The sequence below is a fragment of the Topomyia yanbarensis genome, chromosome 1, assembly GCF_030247195.1.
Source record: "Topomyia yanbarensis strain Yona2022 chromosome 1, ASM3024719v1, whole genome shotgun sequence".
In the NCBI taxonomy this organism is placed as follows: domain Eukaryota; kingdom Metazoa; phylum Arthropoda; class Insecta; order Diptera; family Culicidae; genus Topomyia; species Topomyia yanbarensis.
The window spans coordinates 30,716,109-30,736,413 of NC_080670.1; the positions used below are offsets into that span (position 1 = coordinate 30,716,109).

The 20,305-nt window shown below is 43.2% G+C and overlaps 1 protein-coding gene across 1 annotated transcript in view; it reads left to right on the top strand.

Annotated features, from left to right (window-relative positions):
- Nucleotides 1-20,305, top strand: part of LOC131677238 (elongation of very long chain fatty acids protein AAEL008004) — a 163,670-nt gene that overhangs the window by 97,361 nt on the left and 46,004 nt on the right. The window contains exon 3 of the mRNA XM_058956959.1: nucleotides 7,072-7,262. Coding sequence (XP_058812942.1) covers nucleotides 7,072-7,262 — 191 coding nt within the window. The remainder of the gene's footprint in view (nucleotides 1-7,071; nucleotides 7,263-20,305) is intronic.

Consider the following 20,305-nt stretch of genomic DNA (forward strand, 5'->3'; position numbering starts at 1 on the left):
AAAACAGAAAAATAAAATTGTGACTGCTTATTCGGTTACATACCAGGAGAACAGACTTGTAAAGTGGACTTCAGTGCGTTACCATAGTGTTCAAAAGTGGACCACCGTGCGTTTCCATTCATTTAACAAATCACGTGATCAGTCGATTTAAAAAAAAAAACTCGGACTGTGGGTAACCGAGCGTTCTCTCCGAGAACTAGTTAACAACCGCGCGTTGACGTGACGTGAAGAGACTTGGGAATAAGCAGCGAAACTGCTAAAAAGAATCTGTCTGGGGTAGGCAACAGGTGACTGTTGCCCACATTTCTACGGATCTGAAGTCGAATCCTTTCTGAAATCGAGTAAAGGTGACAAACCGGTAGAGAAGGAAGGCCGCACAGTGCGATGGCCTCCTTCAGCGGGGGCCCGTCCGCGCCATTGGGTAGGCGTCTACCAGAATATATGGATCAGCAAAACGAATTTGGTGCGCTAACAATCCTGATGATGGAAGGAACAGGCGATGCTGTTCTACCTAAGAATCCTTTTGTCGTCGGTAAAAGTGTGGAGGATGCCGCAGGACCCATCGAGAGTGCTTCGTCCGAGGCGAAAGGTACTCGTTACACGCTACGGGTAAGGAAGCCCGAGCAAGTGACCAAACTGCTGAATATGACGAAACTAATCGACAATACTCCCGTGTCTGTAATTCCGCACCCAATTTTGAATTCTACCAGATGTGTAGTCTCTTCCGCTGACCTGATTGAAGTCGAAGACAAACAGATCCTAGACCATCTGTCTAGCCAGGGCGTGACGGCCATTCGCCGAATCAAACGGAAAATAGATGGCACAGAAGTTAACACACCAACAATCATATTGACGTTTGGAAAGACAACCTACCCGCAATCCGTGAAGGTTGGTATATTAAGCGTAAGAACCCGACCGTATTACCCGAATCCCATGTTGTGTTACGGATGTTTCCAATACGGTCATACAAAAGCAAGATGCCCTGGTCCAGCACGGTGCGGTAAATGTTCGAGTGACAATCATGCCGAGCCATGTGAAAATGCAGAATATTGCAATAATTGCAAAGGAGACCATCGACCAAGCGACAGGCAATGTCCTATGTATAAGGAGGAGACGGAGGTGATAAAAGTGAAGATCGACCATAATCTACCTTTCCTGGAAGCGAGAAAACGAGTTTCTGCGGGCAACAAGAGCTACGCATCAACGGCAGCCCAACCAGCTCAGCCGTCCTGCGAGCAAAACAAGATCGATGCTATCTTCAAGATGATGACTAAGAAGGACGAACAAATGGATAAACTTATTCAGGCGATCAATGAAAAGGACAAAGAGCTACAGAAGATGAAAGACTATATCGCCAAACTGGAACACCACATTCGATCTAAGCAATCAAATCTCAGCCAACAACAAGCAACAAATACTACTATCGCACAGGCCAGTCAACCAACAGGAAGCTCAAAACCGAACATCACGATGGCATCAGCCGCGAAAAAAGCACATAGTGCCGCGGTAGGAAACCATACCAGACGATCTTCTCCGGCGAACTCCACAATGAACACTGACACACTACAAAATAATCCAAAACGATCACGAAATCTTAAAACCACAACTGAAAATAATGCTATCTGCCCGGCCATCTATACAGTAATGCAAGCTGGCGAAAGTCCGCCACCAAAAAGGCAAACCATTAAGATTGATCCTATCAATAGCCAACTAAATTCTGATGAGAATGTAACCATTGAGGACTCGGACGACGATCGAGAATCGTACAACACTTCAGTGGACCAAACTATGCACTTCGAGGAAGACAGTATGTAACGAAACTCCTTCCTCAGCAACACAAAACTGATTCAACTTACAATCACCCTTAACATTCAACCAAATCAACAATAACACCAATCGGTTTGAAGGCGGGGAAAGTGCAGTACCCCCTTCACTCCCTTTAATGGGAGCGCAACTGGCGAGCGAATCCATCCGGGACGCCATACCCCAACCCGTTGATGGAGGACCTCCCAGTGCGGCCGATACGAACCCCATGCTGACCACGACAACCAATGCTAAGGAAAACGAAAATATGAGTCAAATAGAACAACATTGCGCTCCAGACAACGCTAGCAGACAAAATGGAGACACCGCGTCTTACAGTTGTGATCGTCCCACAAACGAAACAACCTCCGTTGCAGGCTGCAGTTACAACTTTAGCGAGATGCCCGCGCTTTCGACGAACGGCAGTAAGTATGAAGAACATTACCAACCTTACTTTAGCACCGATAGCAGCACCATACCACACGCCACTTCTTCCGGCATCTTTTGGGAGAACCCACAAGCGGCACTCCTATACTTCAATTCGAATTACGACAATGGTGACGATGACTACAACCCAGCGCATCGAAATAACCGTAAAACGCTTCATTCCAACTCATCCAGACACGTCGAAAGGCCCCCCGTAGGTTCCGATGCTGCTGCCAACAAAAAGCGATCGTGCTCATCACCAACAGACAACCCTTCAAACAGAAGATTCCCAGAAACTTGAGCGGCGCCCGCATCCCGAAATAGGACCACCAGTCAAAGCAGTTGCTTCCTCCCTGCAAGCACTAATAACCCCAACCCGCTGCGAAGAATCGTCCTGCAGTGGAACATCAACGGGTTATCGAATAATATAAACGACCTGGAAATACTCACACGAAACAACCCCCCAACTACATTGGCGATCCAGGAGACACATTTAGCACCAGGTCGATGTCCAGACAACTGGCTCAGCGGGCAATACAAATGGATTCTCAAATCCGGTCGAAACATATACCAATCAATCGGCTTGGGAATCCACATTGATACTCCGTATACGATCATTGAGCTAGATACTCCTCTACTTGCTATAGGGGCTATTATCGAAGGCACCTTTCGATTAACGGTAATATCAATCTACGTACCGAGCCATGGAGTTGATGGTTTTGAAACCAAACTATCAAACTTAATCGACCAACTACATCGCCCCTTCATTCTGGCAGGAGACTTCAATGCACATCACACGGCGTGGGGATCCAATCGTGATGACGCCAGAGGTAAATCAATAATGCACGTTGCGGAGGAGAAAGGACTGATAGTAATGAACGACGGTAGCAGAACCTTTTGCCGAGGAGCCACTGCCACGGCTATTGATGTCACGCTCTGCACTAGCGATTTAATCAATGCCTTGAACTGGAGTAGTTATCCTGACCCAATGGGTAGCGACCACCACCCCATCGAGATAACCACCAACGACACCCCACCCACCACAACGAGAAGGAGAAGATGGCAGTACCAGGAGGCGAACTGGGAGGCATTCGAAGATTCCTGCTTGGAGCGAATCACACGAGATGTAGAATACTCCGTAGAGGAGTTGGTAGAAAGAATAGTTAGTGCGGCAGAAGAAAGCATCCCGAGGTCAAGCACTAAAGCGGGCAGACGCGCAGTTCACTGGTGGATCCCCGAAACGCGAACAGCTATCAAGGAACGTCGAAAAGCACTGAGGAAGCTCAGAAAGACACCACCAAATCATCCGAAAATAGCAGAACTCTTGGGCGCTTTCCAAGCAGCCCGAAATAACTGTCGCAAAGTGATTTGGGAAGCTAAAAACCGAAGTTGGGAACAGTTCATAGATGGTATCGACAGTAAAACCCCTGTACAGGAACTATGGCGTCGGGTAAACGCACTTAGCGGTAAGCGTAGAACCGTCGGGTATTCAGTTGCGATCGATGACTCCGTGACTGACGACCCCGTTAGGATATCGGACGAGATCGGTCGCTACTTTGAGAGCTTATCAGCGACTAGAAACTACAGTAAAAGTTTCCAGGGAATCAAGGCCAGGAGTGAAGCGAGTCCGGCCGTATTCGAAGACGACGGAGATTTGAAGGTCTATAATAAACCATTTACGATGGAGGAACTATTGCTAGCTTTGGACACTGGACGAGGCACCTCATCCGGTCCAGATGAAATCGGATATCCTATGTTGAAACATCTCCCTCTGCGAGTTAAAACCGCCCTCCTGAACTCATACAACAAGATCTGGTCCTCGGGCTCCTTCCCAGCAACATGGGGAAAAAGTATCGTTGTGCCAATACCAAAACCAGGACCGAAAGTCAGGAAAGCAAGCGACTACCGTCCAATCAGCCTGACCAGCTGTGCCGGAAAAGTATTCGAGCGAATGGTAAAGCGCCGCCTTGTCGGAGTTCTAGAAGACAAAAATCTGATAGACTATCGACAATTCGCATTTCGGAAAGGAAAGGGAGCTGGTACTTATTTGGCATCACTCGGAGAAACACTCGACGCCGCCAGGCGATCAAGAGAACACGTGGATATCGCGGCTTTAGATCTATCCAAAGCATACAACCGGGTATGGCGAGAAGGCGTACTGAAGCAGCTGCATGAATGGGGCTTTACAGGGAATCTTATCAAATTCATACAAGGATACCTCACCAACCGAAGCTTCCAAGTGGCAATCGGTGGGATCCTATCCGGGGTCTACCAAGAAGAAAATGGTGTTCCGCAAGGGTCCGTCTTAGCAGTAACTCTTTTTTTGATAGCGATGAATTCTGTGTTCACATGCCTTCCCAAAGGAATATATATATTCGTATATGCAGATGACATAGTCCTTTTAGTTACAGGAGCGACGCCAGCCCGAGTACGAATACGAATGCAAAGTGCAGTTCGACACGTCGCTAAATGGGCTGAATCAGTCGGGTTCAGCATGGCTACTGAAAAATGTTGCGTTTCCCACATATGCAACGAAAGCCATCATCCGTGGATCCGCCCAGTTATTGTAAATGATATAGAGATTCCATACAGAAAGGAACCAAAGATCCTGGGAATAACACTAGACCGGAGGATGTCCTTCGTTCCACACTTCCGACGGATTAAAGAAGAGACGCAGGGTAGACGCCGGCTCGTCCGAGCTATCAGTAGCCGTCACCAAACCAGCAACCGCCGAACAATCCTGAAAGTTGGAAACAGTATCGTTACTACTAAGCTTTTGTACGGAATCGAGTTAACCTGTCGTGCAAGCCCATCTTTAGTGGAGATCCTAGCTCCTGTCTACAACGATATTACGCGGAATGCCGCCGGTTTACTTCCTAGCTCTCCGATTCTATCCGCTTGTGCTGAATCTGGGATTCTACCATTCGATGCCGTGGTTGCAAGGGCTGCCAGTAAACGACTGACAAGCTTCCTTGAAAGCACAATATTTTTCAAAAAAACACCGAAAGACAGCTTCCTGTCGCGGAATCTTTGCACCGCGTAATAGACAGGATGTGGAATGAGAAAATACCAAAAGTCGACTGGAAAATCAAAAAAGCATGCAGGGCAGGTGATAACCCAAAAAGAGTGCAGGCAATTTTCAGAGAACACATAGACAGTTCATACAAGGATTATATACATATATATACAGATGGATCTCGAGCAACTAGTGGAGTGGGTGTAGGAGTAACTACCCCATCGGAGAGCCGATTCCGCCAACTTCCGAACCAGTGCTCCATATTTTCTGCCGAAGCAGCTGCTCTAAACTTGGGGGCTAGTATGGCTCCCCCAGACAACCAAACAGTTATCTTCACTGATTCCGCCAGTGCCCTCGCCGCTCTTGAAAGTTGAAAAAAGAAGCACCCTTGGATACAGTCTCTGGAATTGTATCGCAACATCACATTCTGCTGGATTCCGGCACACAGTGGAATCCCCGGAAATGAGGAGGCCGACCGTCTCGCTAGTCTGGGAAGAAACGGACCTAGATGGGTTAAAGACATTCCCGGACCAGACGTCCGTAACTTTATCGACAGAACTATCTGGGATACTTGGCAAACTAAATGGCTGGGATGCCGTCAGCTATTTACACGGAAAATAAAAGGCACAACTGAAAAATGGAATGACCGGAAAAACCGAAGAGAACAACAGGTATTGAGCAGGCTACGCGTTGGTCATTCTCGTATCACACACCGACATTACACCGAAACAGCCGATCCCCCAGAATGTGAGTCGTGCCTGGTCCGCCTGACGATAGACCACATCCTAATCACCTGCCCCATCTACGACGAACTTCGAAGAACATACGGCCTTCCCGGGTCCATACGAGAGATGTTGAGTAACGACGAAGTCCGAGAAACAACCTTAATCTGTTTCTTGAAGGAAGCACACCTATTCGACAGTATATAAATTAAAAGAATGTCAATGCCAATGAGTGATTTAAAATTAGGTCAAATGTATTATATTTTATATTTTATTCAACGGAGGAGAATGACCCTTAGGGTTAAATCCTCTATAATAAACAACATCACATCACATAGAATATTCTTTAAACTCTATGAATAATTTGAATTCATTTACACTATTATTCTGAAAGCTACGAAATATCTCCATTAAATTCGATAATCCTTTGCAAACCCTTCCGAAAATAAACCTAGAACTCACCCCCTTAGTCTAACTTCCACAGGAACATCTTCACTTGATATGCAAGCACAGAGACAGACGAGTAGGCAAACTTTCATTCCGTCAAACGACAGCCAGCCCATATTCGACAAGTACCATAGCTCTGTAAAAAGATCCGCACACGATACCCCCCAGAGCCAAAGCCATCGTCCATCACCTGACCGATTTCTCGATCGCCCGTTCGCAATCAGCGTCACTTTGAATTATTAATTAGACAACTGAAGCAAAACGAACGGGCAGGTCAGTAAGGCAACAGAAAGCAAAAAAAAAAAAACACTGCATACAAATTTGTTTGTAACAGTCTGCTACATATTAGCATACAAAGCGAACGATGCATGGTCATCGTGGGTAAGGGAAGGGAGGGGATGGGCTTCCAACACCGAGGGGCGTAACATTCCATTCAACCTCCGGCGATGGACTTTTGCTTTTACTCACCGTTCGAATCAATTTGTTCGCGATTATAATGGTGCGTTAACGGTGGGAGAGGGGGTTCCCTATTGATCATGAACTTGCTCCTCCGGCTCAGTGGGAGATCGCACCCAGGGTCAAACTTTTTTTCTTCTTGTTCCTTTCTCATCAATGATCAGCATCGTCTAATTGTTTTACTTTTGCTTTCTTCCGCAGATCCACGGGTGGCAGACTGGCCGATGATGTTCTCACCGTTACCCACACTCGCACTGTGCATATTTTACGCATATTTTAGCAAATCGCTAGCACCGAAACTTATGGAGAATCGAAAACCCCTAGACCTTAGGAATTTTCTAGTGGTATACAATCTATTCCAGACCGTGTTCAGTACGTGGATATTTTATGAGGTAAGTCTAGGGAGTCTCTGCCTCCGGCCTATGATTAGAAGGGAAGGGAATTTTCCATTCCGTGTGTCGTGCTTGATCGTCGCCGCTGATACATACATGATTATACATGTGAGTGGAGGATAGCGTGCTGGAAAAGCCTTAGTAAAAGTTTTTCCGTCCGGAATTGTACAGCCAAAATAAGAGTTGAGAGCTGGGGTGATTTCGTCGGGCAATGAACATTAAACGTAAACGTAATGAGGTAATCAAATTACACTGTTCGTACTATTTTGCTAATTTTGGTCACGTGACGAACGTGTTTTCTTTTAAAAGTACCCTAGTATGGGTGGCGATGCTGTTTATGCAATGCTGCCTTCGTTTTAAGTAATGCTACGATTGGTTCTTTGATTTTGTATGGTCGAAGAATCTCGCATATTTGATTGACGGTAGCGGATCAGGCGTTGAATAGACTAGAATGTTACTAAAGTTTAGGCTTTTATGAATACAGTAAAAACAACGAATGTGTGAACGAATAAAAAATACTAAAGGACCAAACCCTGGAAAATTTAAATTAAATGACACAAAATAAAATGAAATTTTAATTTGTGGCGCAGCCAATCTGAATGCAAATAAAAAAAATTTAATGTCATGGTAAAATAGTGGCGCTGCATGCCCCTTACTTTACAATCTTTTTGCATCAGTTTAGTTGGGTAGCAAGAACGATCTTGTTATACGAATAATTACCAACGAACAAAAATTTTGTTTATTCATTTTTTCTATCAGCTTGTTAATTTTAATTTGCATGGGGATCAGAATGCTTCGGGTTAAAACTGTTTCGTAGTATAATATCCGGCGTTGCTCTTATGAAGCGTAAATCTGTACCTGTACCATAAAAAAATTGCAGAAAAATTAAATATTCAACGATAAATGGAGTAAGGAATGAAGATAAACGGAAAATGTAATATTAAAGCTTCATTGTACAATTTTATTAACGGGGATTAATTGGAAACAATTCCGAAACAAAGACTATAGAAACTAAAATTTTGTTTCTCGATACACGGAGGACTATGGAACATCATTCAACACTAGGTACGGTGGGCCCGGACCGAAGAAGCGACTGGTACGACGGCGAATGCGAGCAGTTAGTCGAAGAGAAGAATGCAGCATGGGCGAGAATGCTGCAACACCGCACGAGGGCGAACGAGGCGCGATATAAACAGGCACGGAACAGGCAGAACTCGGTTTTCCGGACCAAAAAGCGCCAGTAGGAAGACCGAGATCGCGAAGCGATGGAGCAGCTGTAGCGCGCTAAAGACACACGGAAATTCTACGAGAAGTTGAACCGCTCGCGCAGGGGCCACGTACCACAGGCCGACATGTGCAGAGATACAAACGGGAATCTTCTCACGGACCAGTGTGAGGTGATCCAGAGGTGGCGGCAGCACTACGAAGAACACCTGAACGGCGATGCAGCAGACGATGAGGATGGCACGGTAACGCGATATCGCAATCGCTAAATTGGAAAAACTTGGCTTCAGTGGATCACTCCTGCGATGGTTCCAATCCTATCTCGTTGGCCGTCAACTCAGTGTGAACATAGGTGATGCATACTCCAAACTATTCTCCGCAACGTCTGGAATTCCGCAAGGAAGTCATCTCGGACCTTTGATATTCACTCTCTATTTCAACGATGTAAACTATCAGCTGAAAGGGCCACGGTTGTCGTATGCAGATGACCTGAAAATTTTCAACAGAATTAAGAGCCGAACGGACGCACTTTATTCGCAGCAGCAATTTGACACTTTCAGCAGATGGTGTGAAAACAACCGAATGAATCTGAATCCGGCGAAATGTTCTGTGATATCGTTCTCCAGAAAAAAAGATCCCATTGAGTTTGAATATAACTTGTCTGGAGCTCTTGTTTCCCGGGTGAGCTGCGTTAAGGATCTTGGAGTGCTGTTAGATTCGAAACTTACATTTAAGAATCACATTTCGTATGTTGTTGGTAAAGCATCGCGAAGCCTGGGCTTCATCTTCCGTACGGCTAAATCCTTCACAGACATTTACTGTCTCAAAAGCCTCTACTGCTCTTTAGTGCGCTCCACGCTGGAGTATTGTTCGGCAGTCTGGAACCCGAATTACATGAACAGCAGCGATCGAATTGAAGGCGTTCAACGAAAATTTATACGGTATGCTCTTCGACGCCTGCCTTGGCGCGATCCTTTTCATCTACCAAGCTACGAGAGTCGGTGTCAACTCATCCAGCTCGATACCCTCCAGCGCCGTAGAGAAACTGCAAGAGCCTTATTCATCTCTGATCTTCTGTCAGGACGCATCGATTCTCCAGATTTACTAGAGCGAGTCAACATCCAAGCAAGGTCCAGAACGTTACGCGGAAACGTTCTTCTGAGAGTGCCGTTTCGAAGAACTATTCAAACAGCTAATGCCGCTATCACGGGACTACAACGCCTCTTCAATCGTGTGTCGCACCTGTTCGACTTTCATTTGTCTCGGATATCTTTAAGAAAGCGATTCCTGCAGTTTTTTAAATGTAATTAATTTAAGTTTCCATTATTGGGGCCGAGTGCGGCCTGTTGATGCGTGCGATAAATAAATTGAAAAAAAACGCACCTGGGAGCACGCGCGGAAGACATTACACTACCGGCTCCAGATCTCCAAGAAATCCAGGAGGAGATTAGCAGGCTCAAAAATAATAAAGCCGCTGGGGTTGACCAAATACCAAGCGAGCTACTAAAACACGGTGGCGAGCCACTGGCTAAAGTGCTGCACTGGGTGATTACCAAGACTTGGGAGGAGGAGATTTTACCGGAGGAGTGGATGGAAGGTGTTGTGTGTCCTATCTACAAAAAGGGCGACAAGCTGGATTGCTGTAATTACCGAGCAATCACCCTGCTGAACGCCGCCTACAAGGTACTCTCCCAAATACTATGCCGTCGACTATCACCAATTGCAAGAGAGTTCGTGGGGCAGTACCAGGCGGGTTTCATGAGCGAACGATCTACCACGGACCAGGTGTTCGCTCTTCGTCAAGTACTGCAGAAATGCCGCGAGTACAATGTGCCCACTCATCATCTGTTCATCGACTTCAAAGCGGCATACGACACTATCGATCGAGATCAGCTATGGCAGATTATGCACGAGTACGGATTCCCGGACAAACTGACGCGATTGGTGAAGGCGACGATGGATCGGGTGATGTGCGTAGTACGTGTCTCAGGGATGCTCTCGAGTCCCTTCGAATCATGCAGAGGGTTACGGCAAGGTGATGGTCTCTCGTGTCTGTTATTCAATATCGCGCTGGAAGGTGTAATAAGAAGAGCAGGGATCGGCACGAGTGGTACGATTTTCACAAAGTCCGTTCAGCTACTTGGCTTCGCCGATGACGTTGATATTATTGCACGAAACTTTGAGAAGATGGAGGAAGCCTACATCAGACTGAAAAGAGAAGCCAAGCGCGTCGGACTTGCCAACACGTCGAAGACAAAGTACATGATAGGAAGAGGTTCACGAGAAGAAAATGAGAACCGCCCGCTTCGAGTTTGCATCGGTGGCGACGAAATCGAGGTGGTTGAAGAGTTCGTGTACTTGGGCTCACTGGTGACCGCCGACAATGATACCAGCAGAGAGATTCGTAGACGCATCGTGGCAGGAAATCGTGCTTACTTTGGCCTCCGCAAGACACTTCGGTCGAACAGAGTTCGCCGTCGCACGAAGTTGACCATCTACAAGACGCTGATTAGACCGGTAGTTCTCTACGGGCACGAGACTTGGACCATGCTCGTGGAGGACCAACGAGCACTTGGTGTCTTCGAACGGAAAGATCTGCGTACCATCTACGGTGGAGTGCAGATGGAAGACGGCACATGGAGACGGCGAATGAACCATGAGTTGCATCAGCTGTTGGGGGAGCCGCCCATCTGTCATACCGCGAAAATCGGACGACTACGGTGGGCCGGGCACGTAGCCAGAATGTCGGACAATAGCCCGGTGAAAACGGTTCTCAATTGCAATCCGACCGGTACAAGAAGACGTGGCGCGCAGCGAGCACGATGGATCGACCAGGTGGAAGACGATTTGCGGACCCTTCGCAGACTGCGTGGCTGGCGACGCGCGGCCATGGACCGAGTGGAATGGAGGAATCTTTTGTATACGGCACAGGCCACTTCGGCCTTAATCTGTTAATAAATAAAAAAAATGGAACATCATTGACATCATTTTTTTGAATGTGATTCCCATAATTTATCTAACTATATCTCCGGAACTAGTTGTCGGATCTTTACAGACTGGGTGACATTTGAGAGGTTACTACTTGAGTTTGCAAAGAGACACAATGTTAGTATCATCTCGGTTCCGGTAAAAAAAATGTTCCGGATTTCCTTATTCTTTGGTTACTCATTGTTAATATTCTCTAATATAAAGTTCTAGTAATAACATTTCAAATATATCACGGATCGTAAAAATCCGTCATCTGGCTTTGAAGATATAGTTCGAGTTTTCTTGAATAAACGAAATTCTCCCATCGGTTTTCGAAAATTTCGAAAAGCCGTCGATCCTTTCAATTAGGGGAATGCTATACTACGCAAACTCTAAGAAAATCTACAGTGCGCGAGATGGAATAGTACAGGGTGAAAATGCACCTTGACCTTACCTTAGTGACCCACCTCAACTACATCATACAAAAATGTGGTATTGATAACGTTAAAGATGCTAGGAGATGCAGAATTCTTTAGTGTGATGAATAACATGCAACACGACGTCAGATACGACGACATTAAAACTTTGATCCCCGTTTATATCGACAAGGATGTTACTGAAATTCGCCTTCATGATTTGGCACCGCGCACCAGCTCCGAGTACATAAAACATTCATGTCGTAATACGGAGAAATGGAATCCATCACGAATGACCCTGCAGCAACTTTTTCCTCAGTATTCCCAACGGGGTTTCTGTTGTTAGAATTCAACTGCACCAAATGCAAATCTACTACAGCTCACACTGACATACAGCCTTCCACTGCTAAACCGCAGACAGCCGGCCTAAAGATAAGCAAGCATCCAGTACACCTAGCGAAAGAAAACCAAAAAAATGGACCGGACACACCAAGATAACTCTGAAACATAAGAAGCATAAAAAACAACCAACAGCGAACATTCGAACTGCTCCAGCGACAACGACATGAACGTACATGAGAGCGATGGAGAGGGCAGACTGAACAATTAACTAGGAGCAGACGGTAAAGTGAATTATTCTCCGAAAAAATTCACGCGAAACAGCAAGCAGTGCGTCTAGGATAGACGACCGCAAAAATTTTCATTTCTGAAATATATATATATATATATATATATATATATATATATATATATATATATATATATATATATATATATATATATATATATATATATATATATATATATATATATATATATATATATATATATATATATATATATATATATATATATATATATATATATATATATATATATATATATATATAAGTTAAGCGCGAATCCGCCCTAACGACCATAAATGACAACTCAACCAAAAGCATCGTAGCAACACCCGAAATAGCTGAGCCAGCGTCGCGTACGTGGAACACGCGCGAACGACCAAACATCAGACCATCATGGGAGCCACCGTTACCAGGTGCAAGATCAGCAGTTCTAGGAATCAAGCTAGGGACTCAGGTGTTCGATAAACATTGAATAAATCAGTCTTTAGTGTGCTGTCGAGTAGGTTAGTTCGGTTTTACTTTTTAAAAAGAAACTTTCCAAAGCAGAGGCTTTCACTGGCGCAGTCGGGTGCGGATTTTTTCAGTATTAACTCCCGGATAGATCCTTCCGCGAACGTATATCGCGCGAATTGTGTTGTGTTCTGAAAGATCCCGCCGAATCTACACACCTTGCGAACGGATATCGCAAAAAAATACTGTAAGTAGTTTTAATCTTTCATAATAACGCTAAAGAGAACGGCTAAGTGAAACAAAAAAGCCCTATCTTTAGATAAACACCTAATACAATTACTAATTCAGAGACCCGAGCCCCGACCCACGGTAAGCGGAGGTCTGAATATCACAAAACTAAAATAAGGAAACTAACCCTAAACAAAGAAAACAATAAATAATTTGCAATAAAGTGTATAAGTTTTTATAAGTTTTATAAGTTTTTATAAATAAATTCAACAATGGAAGCTCATCTCCAGGCACGCATAGCTGAATTACAGCAGCTGCTCGCCGAAAAGGAGGAGCACATCGAGCAAATGCAGCTCGAATCCATTGGTGCAGCAGAAGCAGTGCAGGCTGCACAAGCCGCTGCTAATGCCGCGCGGTTGCAATTACAAACAACTAATATTGCGGACCAAACTCCACGGGTGGAAGACATTTTAAAATCACTTCAAACACCCCAAATAATCAAAGAGTTGCCGTCTTTCGATGGCAACCCAATAAAGCTGCATAGCTTTATTAAAAGCATTGATAACCTCATGCCACTTATAGAAAGTGCAAGAGGTACAACTGTATTTAATGTCTGGTTACAGGCAATTAGAGCAAAGGTGACTGGCGAAGCTGATAATGCACTGGAGCTCTACGGGACCATTCTAGAATGGGAAGAAATAAAGACCAATTTAATCACCCATTATAGTGACAGACGTGACGAAGTCTGCCTCACTAGAGATCTGTTCAAACTAGAACAGACCACAAGTATCGAAGATTTCTATGGAAAAGTGTCCCATATAATATCTCTGCTTGTTAATCTATTAAATTTAAACCACGACAGCGAACAAATTAAACATGCTAAGAAAAAATTATATGCTGAAATGGGCTTAAAGGTTTTCCTGGGAGGATTAAAAGATCCTCTTGGCCCGATAATTAGAGCGCAAACTCCAACTACTATCAGAGAAGCCTTGAGACTATGTCTCGAGGAAAACAACTACAATCACGGGAGAAACTGCCCAAAAACACCAGTTTTTCCACCTGCTCTTCCTCCGAGACCATCTGCTAATCTGCAGAGAATTCCTATGCGATCTCCTCCAGGCTTCCTACAACCTCGACCACCTCCAACCTTCCAATTTCGACCCCCTCAGATATTTTCACAGTATCACCCCCCTCAAAACGCCCAACAATACAGGCCACCTCCACCTATTCAACAATTCCGACCTCCTCCACCTTTCCGACAAGGTCAACCCCCACAATTTCGACAACCTCAGTACAATCAGCAATTTCCCAAACCAGTCCCTATGGAAGTCGATCCTTCCATCAGGAGCCGACAAATTAATTATATGAACCGCTCACACCCGACAAGAGCTAATCATGGTCCACATTATCAACTACAAGTCGACAACGAACCCTATTTCTATGACGAATTTAATATTCCTGACCCTCAGGCACAATATGAAATGCCGAACGCATATCAGCAACCTGAGAATTCACTACCCGCAGACGAATATGCAGGGCAAACTTCTCAAACACAAAACGACAACACTAATAATAATGAAGAGGGAGACGATTTAAATTTTCTGATGGCTCAAGGTCACCATCCGATGACCTAGAGAATTTCATTCCTTACATTACGATACAAACATCAAAAGGATTACTAAAATTTCTCATTGACACCGGCGCTAATAAAAATTATATTAGCCCGCGACACGTCAACCTCGAAAGGTGTCGTTTCACAGAACCCATCAAAGTCCGTAATATTAGTGGTTCACACTGTTTAAATCAGTACGTCGAATTTTGTCCGTTCCCACAAAACGAAAAATTAAGATTTTACGTCTTCGAATTTCACGACTTTTTCGATGGATTGATTGGTTACCAATCCTTACAAAAGTTAAAGGCTGATATTCTGACCACCTCTAATGAACTTAAATTGCCAAACAATACAATCAAAATGCATCGCAAATATCCGAACACAACCCAGGTAACGCTCAATGCTCACGAGAGCAAAACAATTAACCTTCCCGTGAGTTCCACAGAAGGAGATTTTCTTCTAGAAGATGATTTAAAAATTAATCCCAACATAGTTATCGGATCCGGCATATACCAAGCAAATGACAATAGAGCATTCTTCCGAATTTCAAATCTTTCAGATACTCCTACAAAATTCTTGATTACGGATCCTCTAAACATTGAAATTAATAATATCGAAACAAGTACACCCAACCTTAATCAACCCGATATAAAACAATCGCTTTTAAAACAGCTGCGGACCACACATCTGAATAAAGAAGAAGAATCCAAACTTCTGCAGCTCATATCGAAATATGAAGACGTATTTTTTATTGAAGGTGAAAAACTTACATTCACTAGCGCTATTAAGCACAAAATTAATACGAAAGATGACCTACCAGTACATGCTAAATCATACCGTTACCCTTTCTGTCATAGAGAAGAGGTACAACGCCAAATTATGAAAATGCTTGACCAAGGCATCATTCGGCATTCGAATAGTCCATGGACATCACCAGTCTGGATCGTCGAAAAAAAATTAGACGCTTTTGGAAAGAAAAAGTGGCGACTTGTAATAGACTACAGAAAACTTAATGAAAAAACGGTCGACGACCGTTACCCCATACCCAATATTACAGACATCCTCGACAAATTAGGTCGTTGTATGTATTTTACAACCTTAGACCTCGCCTCTGGTTTCCACCAAGTCGAAGTTGAAAAAGTAGACATTCCAAAAACTGCATTTAGTGTAGAAAATGGACACTATGATTTTTTGCGAATGCCTTTTGGGTTGAAAAATGCACCTTCAACGTTTCAGCGCGTGATGGACAACGTGCTGAGGGAACACATCGGAGTCATATGTTTAGTGTACATGGATGACATCATTGTCTTTTCTACCAGTCTAACTGAGCATCTTGACAATTTGTCAAAAATCTTCGCGACATTGAAAAAACACAATCTGAAGGTACAATTGGACAAGAGCGAATTCCTACAAAAGGAGGTTGCCTTCCTGGGCCATATTGTGACTTCGGAAGGTGTCAAACCCAATCCCGACAAAATTAAAATTATAAAAGAATGGCCATTGCCGTCAAATGAAAAAGAACTGCGTGGTTTTCTAGGTATTTTAGGATATTACCGCAAATTCATTAAAGACTTCGCTAAAATAGCCAAGCCACTGACTAATGCCCTTAGAAAAGGTGAAGGCATTTCTCACTCGAGAGACTTCGTTGAAGCATTCGAAAAATGTAAAAATATTCTATCAGGGAGCAATATTCTGCAATATCCTGACTTTTCCAAACAATTCATACTTACCACAGATGCCTCCAACTTCGCAATCGGCGCTGTGTTATCTCAAGGAATTATAGGAAGTGATAAGCCGATAGCCTTCGCTTCCAGAACTTTGAATAAGTCAGAGGAAAAATATTCAGCTATAGAGAAAGAACTATTGGCTGTTGTATGGGCTTGCAAATATTTTCGCCCTTACTTATATGGCCGGAAGTTTATTCTTTATACTGATCATAAACCTCTCACATATGGGCTTAATCTGAAAGACACTAATAATAGGCTTGTCCATTGGCGTCTTTCACTTAGCGAATTTGATTACGAAATACGTTACCGTCCTGGTAAACAAAACATAGTCGCAGACAGTTTATCAAGGATTCGAAACGAAATTAATATAAATGAGGAGGAAATCTCATCCGATAATGCCACGGTGCATTCTGCGGATACAGACGACTCCGAATTTATCCCGTGTACTGAGCTCCCGGTGAACACCTTTAGTAACCAAATAATTTTGAAAGTCGGGCCTGACGAGCCAGACAATTACGAACAAATATTCCCCAGAGTATATCGAAGAACGATAACAAAATCTGTCTTCGGCGTACCAGTTATGATCCGTATATTCAAAGATTACATGGACCTTAGACGGACTAATTGTATCTACTGTCCGGAAAGTATTATGAACATCATACAGATCACCTACAAAAACTACTTTAGCAGGGCCAAACCGTTTAAAGTTGTCATTTCACAAAAACTTTTGATAGATTTACAAACACCAGAAGAACAGAACCTCGTGATAGAACAAACGCACGAATGTGCACACAGAGGAATCTGGGAAAATAATCAGCAAATAATAAAGAGGTATTATTTTCCGAAGATGAAAATAAAAATCAGAGAGTTCATAAAACTTTGCGACATATGTAACAAAAATAAATACGACCGACATCCCTACAAAATTATATTAGGATCAACACCAAATCCGAACAGACCGCTTGACATAGTTCACGTCGACATCTTCGTAGCAGAAAAGGAACACTTTCTGTCATTCTTAGACAAATTTTCCAGATACGGTACTCTAGTACACATCAAATCCCGAAACATTTTAGATATAAGAAAAGGGTTAAATTTTTCAAAATCTACGGGACACCACGCTTAATCGTATGCGATAACGAGCCAGCCCTTAAGTCTATAGAAGTTCGTGGCCTCTTGCAGGACTTAAATATCGAAATATTTTTCACACCACCTAACCACAGCGAAAGTAACGGTACGGTTGAACGATTTCATTCAACCATAGCAGAAATATTTCGCTGTAACAAACCAAATTACGAAGATCTAAACATTAAAGAAATATTTAACATTGCGTGTACATTGTATAACAATACAATTCACTCTGCAATAAAACTCAAACCTAGGGAAGTTTTCTACGGGTTGAAAGATCAACAAGAAAGACCCCTCAATATAGAATTAATAGTAAAGGCCCGCAACGAACTCTATGACGAGGTTATGCTCGCACACAATAGATCAAAACTAAGAAATTTGGAATATCATAATAAACACAGAGAACCAGAACCGGAAATAGAACCAAATGCCATAGCTTACAAAAAAATTCAAGGCATCAAAAAGAAAACAAAACCAAAGTATTTACCAGTCCGAGCATCAGAAAACAAGGGTAGAATACTTGTAGATGACTCTGGCCGGGAAATACACAAAGATAATGTCAAAAGAATTTAATAGATTTTGTACTTTCAGAAAACGAGATGATCAACGCCTGCAGAATCCTCCTGATTTGCCTCCTACTCACTCTTCCCATCACACCCTATTCACAGTCCATCCAGATACATGACATAACAAACAACGCAGGTGCGTTGCTTCTTCAAAGAGGGGAGGGAAGAATAATAGCGGGGTATGATAGACTTTTACACATAATCGATTTCACAAAATTTGACGTGTCTGTCGCAATAATTGAGAACGTAATAAGTCAGATAAAAAATTCTACAGATTTTTCAGAAATAATTGTAACTAAATTAACTGAAATAAAGTTCATCCTTAGTACCTTGCACGATAGACCAAGAAATAAACGATCAATTAACATATTAGGAAGCATAATAAAAACGGTGACAGGGAATCTAGATGCTGAAGATATGAACATAATTAATTCTAATTTAGATAACCTCAGGAGAACAGAAAATGTATTAATCCAACAGAACAATAGACAAATAAAAATAAATTCCAAATTCGAAAATAGACTCAATATGATTACCGATGGTTTCAGAAACCAACAAAATGTACTTAATAAAATCATTGACAACGAAGATTATGTTATAACAGAAAATCATAAAATTTCAATTATTTTTCAACTAGACTCCCTTCTGAACACACTAAAATCAATTGAATATTGTATAATGTTAGCGAAACTAAATATTGTCAGTAAAACCATTTTCACACCAAAAGAAGTAGAAATAATAGCGCAGGAAATTAAAAACCAAGGCCTAGAAATCCACGATGCAGACGAAGCATTCAACTATCTGACAACAACCATCTTCTACAAGGGACCAGCACTCATCATCAGCATCAACGCTCCACGCCTACTTTCTGAAAGATATAGAAAAGTCATCATCGAACCCCTACCACTCCTGAACCAAACCGTTAAGCTAACGCACAACACAGTTTTCATCAACCCGACAAAAATACTTGCAGTAATTTCCAGATGTCAAGAATACAACAGAGTGACAATTTATTTATTTATAATTAATTAATATCAACAGACACAGTGTGGTCCTAATGATAATTTCTTAATCTATTTAAAAAGTCAAATTGTAATCTGCTACGTGGAATGTGAAGATCGAACTCGGATGAAACTCTGTTGAAGGTCCGCTGCAAACCAATGATGGCACCGTTCACTCCATAGTTAGTCCGGCGAAGAGGTAATCGGAGGAATAAATTATTGCGAAGGGCGCGAGGGCGAACGTTCATGTTTATCGCACTGAGAAGCTCGGGGCAGTCAATTCGATCTTGCAAAATATCCGAAATCGTCATAGCACGGAATAGATCCCGTCGCACTTGCAATGTATCGAGTCCAATAAGCAAACCCCGGCTTTCATAACTTGGCAGCTGGTGAGGGTTGCTCCAAGGCAATCGACGAAGGGCAAACCGAACAAATCTGCGCTGTACTGCCTCAATTCGATGGACACCGTTGAGATAATGAGGGTTCCACACAACTGAACAATATTCCAGAGTTGATCGAACGAGTGAGCAATAGAGAGATTTCAAGCAGTAAATATCTGAAAAGTGCTTAGATATTCTCATTATGAACCCCAAACAGCGTGATGCCTTTGCGACAATATAGCTGATATGCTGTTTAAACGTCAGTTGTTCATCTAGAAAAACTCCGAGATCTTTGACGCAATTCGCTCTGTCAATTGTGGATTCAGCTAGACAGTAATCAAATCGAATTGGCGTTTTTTTCCTCGAGAACGTAATGACCGTACATTTCTTGGGGTTTAGGGTCATTCGGTTGATCTCGCACCATTCCGCAAAGGTTTCCAGTTGGCGTTGAAGGAAAGCTGCATCTTCAGTATTCCGGATTCTATGGTATAACTTGAGGTCGTCGGCGAAAGACAACCGTGGTCCTTCTAAACAAAAGTTAACGTCGTTGAAATACAGAAGAAAAATCAATGGACCGAGATGGCTGCCTTGCGGAATACCAGATGAAGCACAGAACTCTTCGGATACACAATCACCTATCTTGACTGCTAGACGACGATCACTGAGATACGATTGCATCCAACGGAGAATATTAGTACCAAAGCCGAGTCTATCCAAT